Raw genomic sequence first — 12305 nt, forward strand, 5'->3', positions numbered from 1 at the left:
TGATCCTCAAATTCGATAATGCATCCGTTAGTGATACAGGGGAAGCATGAAGCTTATATTCTCATCTGACACATACGTGCTAGCTCTGAACAACCTGAAATTTTCTCCCCACCTGGTAATTGATTAAGATTCACGACCAGACACACTCTGTTGTGCAACCTGCCGCGAGCACACTGTCTAAGTGAGCCGAATCAAATCACGTGATGCTTCAATGACTATAAACTGTTAAATAGGACGCTTAAAATGGCGTCAAATGGAAGTAGCCGTTTTTGGCGCCCAATTTTACCGTCACTTAGCGTTGTGGTGTAGTCTATCTATCACGACAGCACGACATATGATGAGACAGATTTGCAAACCCCACTGGGCCGCACCACGATGTCATGCGGGCGACTTCGACATCTCCATCGGCACCAAGTGGATTCAGACTAGGGCTAAGGCATTGTGAGCGACAGGTATTGAACCATGCCTCAACAAAGATCCATCAAGGAATCAGATCATCAGCAAAGCAGCGGTGGGGTAGGGACGGGCTGCACTGGGACAGTTTCGACTGGTTCGCCGAGTGAACCAAACGGAGTGCCAGGCACGAGTGAGGCCTGAGGACTCCAATGGAGGCCAACCAAGCCAATCATCGAGATAGACAGAAAGGCGGTCAACCGGCAGCCAGACACAAGCATTGGCCGTCGGGGCTTCCCGCCCAACGTTAAAAACGGTTTCAAGTGACCTGCCGTATACTCACGACTCGACTTCTTGTACACCCTATCCGTGCTCCATATGCAATGGCTGATCTTTTCCCTTTTCTATCCGCTATATCGACCGGTTTACCGAGTCAATTGCCTGGTTTTCCCATTGCTAATTTCCTTGTCCACGTATCGCCCGGATAACACAACCCCTTTCTGCGCGGCCCCTGTCATGTCGTGGACTGGGGCCGGAAAATGGCCATGATCGCGCTAGTCCGCTAGTCGCTGCCACTGCAATCTGCGAACACCGGTTGCCAAGGTCTCATATCCAAGAATTGGCTTCGGCTCTGCCAACTTCTTTCGAGCTTTTTGTTGCTGACCCCGGTCGTTCTTCCCCCCCCCAAATCGACAGAGACTGCCCCGCGGTCCCTCTCATTGTCCAGCGCAGTTCTCTCTCCCTTTCTTTCTCACAGTCAGGAGTTCTATACGACGGTTACGACTTACAGAGATACCCCCCTTTATCATCGTGTATCATTGACCATGCGGTCTTCCCTCGCGCTCTCCGCGGTCCCGCTGCTGCTGGCCGGCCTGCAGGCTGCGACTGTGGGCGCGATCCCAACCATTTCGGCCGTGGGATCCAAATTCTTTTACGAGAATGGCACCCAGTACTATCTCAAGGGTACGTCTACGGGAGACATCGAACTGCCCAGCTGAATCGGAACTATCGGGACAGTCCCTGATCGCTAACCGGGCTGGTAGGTGTCGCCTATCAATTGACTCCCGACGATCCGCTAATCGACACCGCTCAGTGCGAGCGGGATATCGTGCGCATGTCCGAGTTGGGCGCCAACGCCATCCGCGTGTACCACGTCGATCCCCAAGGCGACCACAAGGGCTGCATGTCGGCCTTTGCGGACGCGGGCATCTATCTCTTCGTCGATCTCGACACCTTCACGACCCAGATCGAACAGGTACGTGCATTTTTGATTCGACCGCTGGGAATACGTCGGCGCTGACAATCTGCCAATGACAGACATCCCCTCACTGGAACGAGACCCAGCTCGACCGCTTCAAGGAGGTCTTCGATGAGTTCCAGCAGTTCGACAATACGGCCGGTGTCTTTGTCGGTAACGAAGTACTGACTACTGCGAATGGCTCCCACGCTGCTCCCTACGTTCTGGCCGCCGCCCGCGACGTCAAGGCGTACCGCGACCAGAAGGGCTACCGTGCCATCCCCGTCGGATATTCTGCTGCAGACATCGCTGACTTGCGCCCCATGCTTCAGAACTATCTCGCGTGCTCCAAGAACGAGTCGGAGCGCCTCGACTTCTACTCGCTGAACGCCTATGAATGGTGCGGCCAATCCAGCTATGACGTCTCGGGCTACGACATGCTGCAGAAGAACGCGACGGACTACCCCATTCCTATCTTCTTTTCCGAGACCGGCTGCAACACCCCGGCTCCTCGTACCTTCGACGACCAGGCCTCTATCTTTGGCTCCAGAATGTCCGGCACTTGGTCGGGTGCCATCATCTACGAGTGGATTGAGGAAGTCAACGACTACGGCTTGATCAGCTATGGTCCCTCGGTGACGGGTGCCACCAACACCATTGTTGTGGATGGCTACACTCGCAAGGGTACCCCGACCCCGGTGTCACCGGATTTTGACAACCTCAAGTCCCAATGGGCTACCCTGAACCCGACGGGAGTTGCCCTTTCCAACTACAAGAAAGAGACTGCCAGCATTGTGGCCCCGGAGTGCCCTGCCTCGACCTCTGGCGGCTGGGCAGTTGACCCAAGCTCGCCTCTGCCAACCCTGGGACAGACCTACACGACGGGGTCCTCGACCACTGGTGCGAAGGCGTCAGGCACGGACTCTACTGCCTCTGGTGCCAGTGCCAGCTCTACCTCCACCAAGAACGCCGCCGGCGCCGTAATGATGCATGGTAGCACGGCCTCCGGGCAGCTGCTGACGATTTCCATGCTGCTCTCCGTGGGCGCGGGAGCCTTGGCCTTCTGGCTGTGAATGGAGGGAACGAGGTCGGAGTCACGCATGCCGGTGCAGTGAGTGCCGCAAACTGTATCAATATGCATTCTTGCAACTACGGGGATAGACAGGAGGCTCTGTTAGAGGTACATGATACATCCAGTATCTGGAGCAATTCAAATTATATGAATAATCACGTTTGAACTGGTAGTTCGAAGGCACCCCCCCCCTCCCCCCGCATCCCATTCTTCCCGTATTTGATTAACTGCTTTCCCCGTGTGCCAAGGCTTCGAGTCCCCACGATTCAGCATATACACAAACAAAACTTATTGTTGAAGACAGTCCTCCTCTGGGATGAAATATCTCGTCCAGTCGTTCATCCGTGCAAACCGTTCCAAGGTATACATACAAGCACAATGCGCCAATCCACCCCCCTGACGAGAGGGGCTCGCTCTATCAATTACAATCCGAAAGCGCAAAAGCAACCCCCCACCCTCCCCAAAAACCCCATCAGTTTTCCCGGAAGGTCAAGCCTTCTATCCCGCCAATATGCACATCGAGATCCGGCAGCGATAGCTGCGGCGACACCCGGTCCACGTGGATCGGCACCTCCTCCTCCAGGATGGCCCGATCATCCACATCCTGGTCATCCTGTTCGTCGTTGGTCTCGCTATCACTCGCCGCATCCGAGAACCCAAAGTCAAATTCAGACACGGATGAGGAATCAAGAACAGGGTCCTGGTCCTGGTCCTGGTCCTCGACCTCGACCTTCTTCGCATCCACCTTGGCCCTCTCCTGCTGCTGCTGCTGCTGTTGTTGCTCTGCAACCCTCGTCGCCTCCGCCTTCCTCTCCTCCGCCTTCCGCCTCCTCCTCTCCTCCTTCTCAACGGGCGAGCAATGCAGCGTTACCCCCTCTCCACTCTTGACAGGGATCTCCCGAATAGCCGACGCAAAGCACTTCGTCACCCGCCGTGCCAGCGGCCTCTTCTCCGGCTCCGCGGCCAGCATCGCCCGCAGAACCATCAACATGCGCGGCACGGCATGGAACACGCGGTCGCTGCCGCGGTCGCGGCGGCAGCGCTTAAGCGCATCGCCCTCTAACAGGGCGATCCATGACTGCACCTGCACCGCGTTGCGGGAGAGGTGGAAGGAGGCGTCGGCCATGCCGCCGCCGCGGCCGGCGGAGCGGTTGCGGGCGGAGCGGTGCGAGGCGAAAGAGGAGAGGGAGCGTTTGCAGAGGTGCGTGAAGATGTCGAGGATGATGGCGGCGAGGGAGAAGAGGTCTGAGGCTGTGGGGTTGGTTTGGGTGGAGTGCCAGGTGTGGAAGGATTGGGATTGGGATGAGGATTGGGAGGGAGCGAGGGAGGGGTTGAAGCCGCTTGTGCGGGTGGGGGTTGAGGAGTTGAGGGAGATGGTGGAGGCGGCTGAGGAGGAGGACGACGAGTTGGAGGATGTTATTGAGGGTGTCGCGAGTAGGGCTTTAGACCGGGACCAGATCGCGCTGCGGTGATGTCGCAAGGTGCTGGCTCTGTTTCTTTCGGCGTAGCCAGAGGAAGATGCGGCGGAGGAGGATGCGGCGGAGGAAGAGGAGGAGGAGAAGGCGAATGAGAATCGTGAGGGCGAGCCTGGGAGCCCGATGCGGATCATTGTGCCCTTTGAGGCGGCGGAGTCGGGGCGTGGAAAGTCGGGTGATGGTGGCGGGCTCTCGGCGAGGGTGGTTAGGGCTAGCCTGGACGGCTTCTTGCGCCGTCCTGTGCGGCCGCCGGAGGGGAGCAGCATTTTACTGGGGGCGACGGGCTGGATGGTGGGCGCTGCGGTGCGGACCCAGCGCTCGGGTGCGGAGTACTGATATGCCTCGAGGTCGTTGACGCGTGGTGGTGCCAGGAGCGAGTCCAGGGCTTGGAATTGACCCAGGTAGATGTGGAAATTGGGGTCGACGAGGATATTGGAGGGCCGGATCGCGGCATGGGGGTGGCCGTGGGCATGCATCCACGTGAGAGCCGAGGCGAGGCAGTGCGGCCAAGTGATCAAGGTCTGGCGGCGGAATTCTTTGGGCTGGCGTTTGAAGGTCGGTGGCTCGTCGGTCAGGAAGCTGTGCAGCGTGCGGTCGGTCTCGGCGCCGGTGAAGAGAGCGCAGACCGTGTCGTCGACGAAGTAGGAGGCATAGATTGAGATGACATGCTGATGGGCCATCTTGCGCAGCGCTCGGATTTCCTCGAGCACTTCATCCTGGGAAAAGAAATGCGGGGCGCCGCCGACTTGGATCTGGGTGCGCAGGAAGACGCGACATACTGCGCCAGCGAGAACGACTTTATCGGCGGTATCATCCCGACCCTGGACGCCGCTGCTGGTCGTGGTGCGGAGGACTTCTACCGGCACACCCTCATTTTGCGTATACGTGATATGTTCACCTTCGCCAATCCCACGAACCAGGTACCGCCATTGCGTGTGGAAGAATTTGGTATCGAGCGCGAGATCATTTCCATGCGGCGAGAGACACAGCCGGTCCACGTTCTGCTCGGCGATCGGCAGATCGTCATCATCACACGACTCATCCACGAGCGCAAAAATGCGGTCCGGGATGCCAATGGCATCGAGAATCAAGAAGAGGCGGCCCGCTTTGAGGAGAATCCATTCCATGTACGTCTCGCTGGTTAGGCCCTCACCCCAGCGGGGGAGGTCGAACAACTGAGGGACATGTTCAGGTCGCAGGCGGCTGACGATGTACTTGGTGTCGAGGGCGGCCTTGATTCTGTCCTCGGGCCACCAGACGGAGGCGTAGTCGTGGGGGTGGGCCATGATGATCGGAGCATGGCTCATGGAGAAGGAGAAGAGGAGAAGAGGAGAAGAGGAGGTAGAAAGGACGGGGAATGAGATGGAGGAATGGAGAGGGAGTATAGAGGTCTTGCAGAGGGTGATGACGGAGGACCACGGTACTATAAACCGGCCAGTTTAATGAAATGGCACTTCACAAAGGGTGGCGTGAATTGTCCATGATCAAGTTGATTGGTTGGACCCCCCTGATCCAACGGTCTACATTGTTCAGCACTGTGGTCTTGAGGCGCACTGGACGCCTACTGGCCGAGTGCGATGCTTATCTCGAACCCCCGCAAGGGGAGCTCCGACGCCAGTCGATAGTGTGGATAGCGCATTGACTTCGGGCAGGTTTCGAGAAGAAGGGAGCGGGTCCGTACTTGTTGGCGTCCAAATCGTCCGGCATCAGCCCGCGCGGGCTTTCCCCCTGGGGAAATCAGATGGCGACGAGAGGCCAGACGTGATGAATCGCGTGGAAGGCTGACAGCCACTCCCTCATCGCCTGCAGCTCGAGTGCCGCCAGCCTATCGCGGGCCTCGAGCTTATCAATGCTGCATGGTTGCGGAGAAGAATCGGCTCACAGAATACAGCCGAGATAAGCGGGCCGATCTCCGACTGACCGCAAACCTCGGAACTAGTCACTGCTTGCAAGGAGGCTTCGATAATTGAGTGCCCAGGAGAAATCTCTGTCAATCTGTCAATCTGTCAACCTGTCAACCTGTCCCATGTTGACCGGTTCATGCACGCTACCGATGATCATGATCGCTGTGGATGCTGTTCGCGGGTCCGGAAGAAGTGGCCCGATGCCCCAGCCAGCCGAAATGGGGTGCGGCGCCACAAGACTAAGCTACTTCAAGGAAGTAGATACAACGCTGTTCATCCTTTACGATGCCCCCCCTTGTCTACGGATCCACCCGACCGGGTCGAATCTCGCCCCGGGGTAATCCGCTCGGTCGGCTGGACCCCCCGCTTTGGGTCTTGAGGCTTTGATGGCTTCACGCCCATCTATATGATCCGGAGATTTCCCGCTAGGTCTGAGCTGGCCCGCCCGGAGTTGTCAGTGCGATACACGCAAAAGAAAAGCGGCCCCGTCGGGGTAAAGTCACCGGATCCAGTGGTATATTGCTTTTTTCGGGGGCCGAAGGCGATAGCTTGGACCGAGGGATATGAATGCCAAATAAAACCCATGCTGCCGCGATAGACGAGGGAAATAAAAAGCTTCCTGTATGGAGTATTGAAAGCGATATTCATGGTCCAATCCCACTCGTTTCTACATGTCTGCAAACAAGGGGCTTGGCCCTCTAGCGGCGTTCTTCTGCAGCACGCTACTAATGCTTACCGTCTACCGTCAGTAGTTGCCCCCCTGGGTATGAATATCCTTGACCATACGGAGCACATTCTTATCCACGAGCCGGGCTAGCCCTCCAGGATGGCGCTAGCGATTTCGAAGCTTTGGGATCGGTGCGCACCGAGCAAACGGTCAAAATGGAAAACAGAACCCTTCCACATACACTCACGCTGTCCCAAATCCCTATCCTGACAAATTCGAGTTTAGCGGTCGATCTCTCTTGGTTTTTCAATAGAGAGATGGTCGGCATGACGACAATGTGACCTATGGCACTGTGATATGCGAGAAACTACATGTGTCCCATCACCCTCCTTTCTGCCTCGGTCGGAGGCCGTTTTGCATAGAGAAGTCTCAGGTGACCTTGGTATCATGTGATTCTGCCTTGTGCTTCAGTTACTGCTACCTAGAAATATATAAACCGCTCAGTGGGCGAGAATGTTCAAAGACGGCATTTGATGAGGCGCCTGGACGTTTCATCTCCCGATTTAGGGCCTTCCGCACTAGAGGGCGGTAAGAGCAAGTAGTACAGTAATAGTAGTGCTGAGTGAACTGTGTCATGAAACGAATAGTGCTCAATTGCCGCCAAAACGAGGTGTCGACTCCGGAGTACGGAGTAGATTTGCGGTTAAACTAGGGAGCCGACTGCGCCCACGGCGGATCCATCTGTTTATCTGAGGGTTCCATTGTATCTTATTCTCAATCTATATCAAATCTCCACCGATTAATTGCCTAAATAATAGGTTGCTCCCCTGACAAGCAAACCTGTACAGACTGCGCCACTTAGCGAGTCACTCGTTCGGGGGATAAGATTTGCTGGCGCTTTATGGTGAGGACCTGAACAGTGCAAGCTCGGAGCAGAAAAAGACCGCTAAGAGAGACTATTTCCCGATAGTGCATTCAGGGTCCAATGGAGCTGTTCTACTTGCGCTATAGAAAAGAGCCCAGATAAGATAGATACCCGTTGATCGAACCCCCAATCCACTCACTAGACATAGCCTTGACTTCAAGCTATAGGCGTAGGCGATCTTGTATGCCATAGTAAGGGTGCTTAATTCTAGCAGTCATGACCTTAGCGGTGTTTGATAGCCGGTAAGAGGCATTGTTCAGTGTCCGAGTTGGCCTTTCAAGTGCGAATCAAGATTTTTCACTTTTCTTCTTTTTTTATTACTCTGGATGACCATTAGCCCGCAGAACCGTACAGGTTGCAGCTAGCTAGAACGGTCTTTGCATAATGTTGGGTTCTCTGTGAGCCCATGCGTCTGTCCTCATCCTATTCATACATCCAAGGTGATGGCTGACTTCGTATGGGGTAAGAGGACCGACCCATCGATACGACCTGCCATGATAGAATAGCGCCGGCAAGGTAATCTAATGCCATTTCAATCGGCGTGAGCTCACCCCATAGTCCACCAAAATAACTAGAGTAGTGATGCAGCAGCACGATCGACTCGGAAAGAGCCAATCAATGAGCAGAGAACAATCTCGCTTTGACTCTCGTTCGGGGAGTATTCCTGCAGCAATCGTCAAATAGTTGTAAACCCAGAGACGCAAGACTATGCACGGATTGTGACATGGCAAGGAGCGATAGATCATAGACATAAGAGGGTCTGAAAAGGACATGTCGGCGCCAATGCTAGCGCTCCCCGCATAAATTGAAGTTGGTCTGTGACCCCGCTGGAGAGATACAGTCTTGGCGTGGATGCAGCTAACCCGCAACGCCATCGATTGAACGGCCGGATAGATCAGATAAATGCGACACGGCTTTGTAAGTGCAGCTCGAAGCCAATAATGCAGAAATAGCTATCGATCACAATAGCAATATTAATGTACGGGATTGGTGGGGTTAAACTCTATCCAGAGTGGCATCCAGCAAGGTGTCGGGATTCCTCTGCAGTCGCCAACTTTGCCAGGGACGTCGCTTACAGTTGGGCCACCGAGAGCCACAAGAGATGTAGTTCACTGGGCCTTGAGAATCCGGGTTGTGGTCAGAAGGTCTACGCTCCAGAAGCCGAGACACGCCATGGACGTAATATTGGCATATCCCCGTGTCAGCTTCCTCGGAATGCCAGGAACGGAGTTGAGGCTGGCAACGGATGAGACGCACGATAGCAAAATCCATGAAAACACCAAAACGTCTTCCCTCCCAGGTTCAGCTCGCTGTTGCAAAAGTACAGCCTTGTGTACTACGGCTGGCGGGCGTACACAAATGCTGCTACGCTGCATATATCAAGATTGAGGGGGGGAAGGGAAAACGGAGCTGATGGGAAAGAGGAAAGCTAGCGGGCGAGCTGGTCAGATGGCTAGATCTACCAAGCGATTCTAGGTGGTTTTAGATTTACATGCAGCCCAATCAATCAGAAATCCACGAGGTCTATCGCATCCATTAGGGAGTGAATATTAAAATACAGAATCAAATTCCCTCGTGGTGGGCATTCAAATCCATTCACGGCCCACGTCGTGCACTCGGCTGAAGCACAACGGTGCGAGCGTCAACAAAACATTGAAGTCGTGAAGGCACGTGAACAAGTCAGAAAGGAAAATAGCGCGCTTGTTTGCACATTGATAAAAAAAAAAATAGCCATAGAACCGAATATCAGATTTCGGCGTACATTGCCCGGCAAAGAGATCAGACTGAGAATGAATGAGATGGTGTGGCATGGCACTTTTACAGCATCAAGCCAAGGAAGGCAGCCACGGAGCCCAGAAGGAGGCTGGAGGTGATCGACACGGTCGAGGCCGAGTTGAAGACAGGTGTGGTGCTGGCAGTGGGACTGGCACTGACATAGGGAGTAGAGCTCACGGCAGCGGTGACCCAGGACGACCAGGACGACAAGGCAGCGGCCGGGGAGGGGATCTTGCCAGTGTTGGCAGGAGAAGCACCGCTGGGACCGGCGGGCACCAGGCCAACAGTCGGAGTCGAGCCCTGAGCAGTCGTGGTGACGAAGCTGACCTGGGGCACGGTGACGGTGTAGGTCGAGTAGGTGATGGTCGTGCAGGGGGCCGCGGGGGCGGAGGTGACAGCCGGGGAGGACATGCCAGCACTGGCAGTGGCACCGCTGGCACCGCTGGGCACGGTAGGGACAATGGTGGGCACCAGGGTGATGGTGGAGGGGATGGCAGTCACGATGCCAGGGTTGGTGTCAACCCAGGAAGCGCAAATACCAGTGAAGTAGGACAGAGCATTCTGGATCTCCTCCGTGGAGGCACCCCAGGCCTGGACACAAGAGATGACCTTGTCAGTGAAGTCCTTGTTGGGGCAGAAGCACGCGGCATCGCTGTTGGAGGTACACTTGGGAACCAGGCTGAGCCAGGTGTTGATGCACTGGGGCACCACGTTGGGGCAAGAGGAGGTCGGGACAGGGCTGGAGGCAGGCGAGGTTCCAGTCACGCCAGAACCAACAGGGGCAGTGCCGGTGGCACCAGCAGTGCACTTGGTGCAGATGGTGGCAGTTGAGGTGACGGTGATGGTGGACTCGGTGCTGGTGGTAGCGACAATGGTGGAACCACCGGTGGTCACGGTGTGGGTCACGGGGCAGGTGGTAACAGTCTCGTAAGTGGTGACCACAGTGGTGGAATCCTCAGGAGGCACCGAGGTCGAGCCAGCGCTAACACCTGTGGGGACAGAGCTGGTAGGAACCGTGCCAGAGGGGGCCGGGCTCGACTCGCCAGCGCCAGGGACAGACCCAGACGGACTGGTGGTGGCACCAGGGAGAGTGGGAGTAGTCTCACCGGCGCTGGGGACTGTAGTCGCGCCAGCCGTGCATTTGGTGCAGACGGTCGAGGTCGAGGTCAAAGTAACGGTGGAGATAGTGTTGGTGGTGATGACGGTCGAGGACGAGCCAGAGCTGATAGTGCTGGTAACAGGGCACTCGGTGGTGGTAGTGTAGGTCACGACAGTAACAGTGGAGTCCCCAGGAACCGATCCAGAGGGCGAGCTGGGAGGGGAGCTGCCACTAGGAGCAGGAGCGGTAACGGGCGAGCTGCCACTAGGGCCAGCAGGAGTAGAGTCAGTAGGAGTAGATCCGCTCGGGCCAGTCACGGTAGGAGTAGATCCAGCAGGAATGGACGCAGCCGGGGTGGAACCGCCAGCAGCGGGAGTCGTCTCGGTCACAGGGCACACAGTGGTCGAGACGGCAATGGTTGAGGTGATCACGGTGGTAGAATCAGCAGGGCAGTTGGTGATCGTAGGCGCACAGCTGGTGACCGTGATCTCGCTGGTGATGTACACAGTGGAGGTAGTCCACTTGGGCGGGGTGCTCGCACCAGGAGTAATGCCAGCAGTGGGCGTTGTCCCGGAAGGCACCGAGGGAGAAGGCACACCAGGCAAGGTAGAGCCCACAGGGCTGGAGGCAGAAGGCACCGAAGGAGCAGTGGAAACACTGCCGGTGGAGGCCGGGACCGAAGGCAGGGCCGACGTAGTTCCAGGAGTGCAGTCGAAGCCAACGCTGTAGATACCGAATTCGCAGCTGTCGTGGTCGCTGTTGTCAGGCAGCTCGAAAGAGACCGAAGTAGCACCACCGCACTGGTCGTTAGTAACGGTGGTTCCAGCGGAGGAGCAAGAGGCAGTGTTGCGGCAGGAAGAGCCGTCCGGCATACTGTAGATAATGTTCATATCGGTATCCTTGTCGGTCGAGATGTGGAAATGAGTGACCGAGAAGCCGCTCTCCTCTGAGCCGCACGAGAACGAAGGAGATGACGAGCCCGAGCTGGAGGAGCCACTGCTGGAAGAACTAGAGCCACTATGCGAGCTCGAGGAAGAAGAGGAAGAGCTTCCACTCTTTGCAGCCGTACCAGTGATGCATTTCTCCTGCAGGATGCGAAGTTAGCATATCACCTCTGATGTTGGGGAGGTAAGAAAAACGTACCCCCACGCTTGGAGTGGCTGGCACCACCGAAGCTGTTGCTGCAGGTGAAGCCAGAGAAGTCGAAGCCACCGTAGGATGAGAACGAGCCAGTGGAAAGGTCCGACCAGTCGAAGCCCTTCTGTTGGTTGTCGTTACACTTGTTGGAGGAGCGCCCTGGGCTGGAGTAGCACTTCTCCGAGCCCCAGTACTAGATTGCATGGCCATTAGAATCAAACCAACAACACAACACCACCCTGATATGGCGTTGCTAGAGGCATCAAAGACCCGTAAACATACCCCAGTAGTAGCCTGAGCCGAAGCCAGGAGCGAAAGGAAGGCGAACGAAGTAACAGCCCTCATGGTGGAAGGGTTCTGTCAACGAGCGATCAAGTTGGATGTAGAGGAAGAATAGACGGAGGGGGAAATAGGACCAAGAGCAAGACGAGGGTCTATTTCTATTGGAGATTGCAGACCAGCAACAATCCGAAGGAGCGAGTGAATGGGGGTCCAATATCCCAGATCAAGTCGATCCTGGGTAAAGCGAGTGCGACAAGGAATGGAATCCTTGAACGAGCGTGTTTAGTACTAAGTCCGAAGCGGAGCTGGAGAAAGAAGGACAGAAGAGGGCCAACAAG

The 12305-nt window shown here is 56.1% G+C and overlaps 3 protein-coding genes across 3 annotated transcripts; 1 reads left to right on the top strand and 2 right to left on the bottom strand.

Moving 5' to 3' along the window:
• Positions 1-1217: 1217 nt before the first annotated feature.
• On the top strand, positions 1218-2703 carry gel6 (putative 1,3-beta-glucanosyltransferase; the record flags this gene model as incomplete). Its single annotated transcript, XM_056682607.1, has 3 exons — positions 1218-1356; positions 1437-1648; positions 1711-2703. The coding sequence occupies 3 exons, from the start codon at positions 1218-1220 to the stop codon at positions 2701-2703; spliced, it is 1344 nt and encodes a 447-aa protein (XP_056546213.1).
• Positions 2704-3174: 471 nt separating this feature from the next.
• N7482_000483 (protein kinase domain-containing protein) lies at positions 3175-5463 on the bottom strand (the record flags this gene model as incomplete). Its single annotated transcript, XM_056682608.1, has 1 exon — positions 3175-5463. One exon carries the CDS (start codon positions 5461-5463, stop codon positions 3175-3177), a length of 2289 nt encoding a protein of 762 aa, XP_056546214.1.
• A 4028-nt stretch (positions 5464-9491) lies between these two features.
• N7482_000484 (extracellular serine-threonine rich protein) lies at positions 9492-12030 on the bottom strand (the record flags this gene model as incomplete). Its single annotated transcript, XM_056682609.1, has 4 exons — positions 9492-11547; positions 11618-11633; positions 11692-11878; positions 11968-12030. 4 exons carry the CDS (start codon positions 12028-12030, stop codon positions 9492-9494), a joined length of 2322 nt encoding a protein of 773 aa, XP_056546215.1.
• Between the last annotated feature and the right edge of the window lie 275 nt (positions 12031-12305).

This window comes from Penicillium canariense (genome assembly GCF_028826845.1).
Source record: "Penicillium canariense strain IBT 26290 chromosome Unknown utg000001l_segment0_segment0, whole genome shotgun sequence".
Classification (NCBI taxonomy): Eukaryota; Fungi; Ascomycota; class Eurotiomycetes; order Eurotiales; family Aspergillaceae; genus Penicillium; species Penicillium canariense.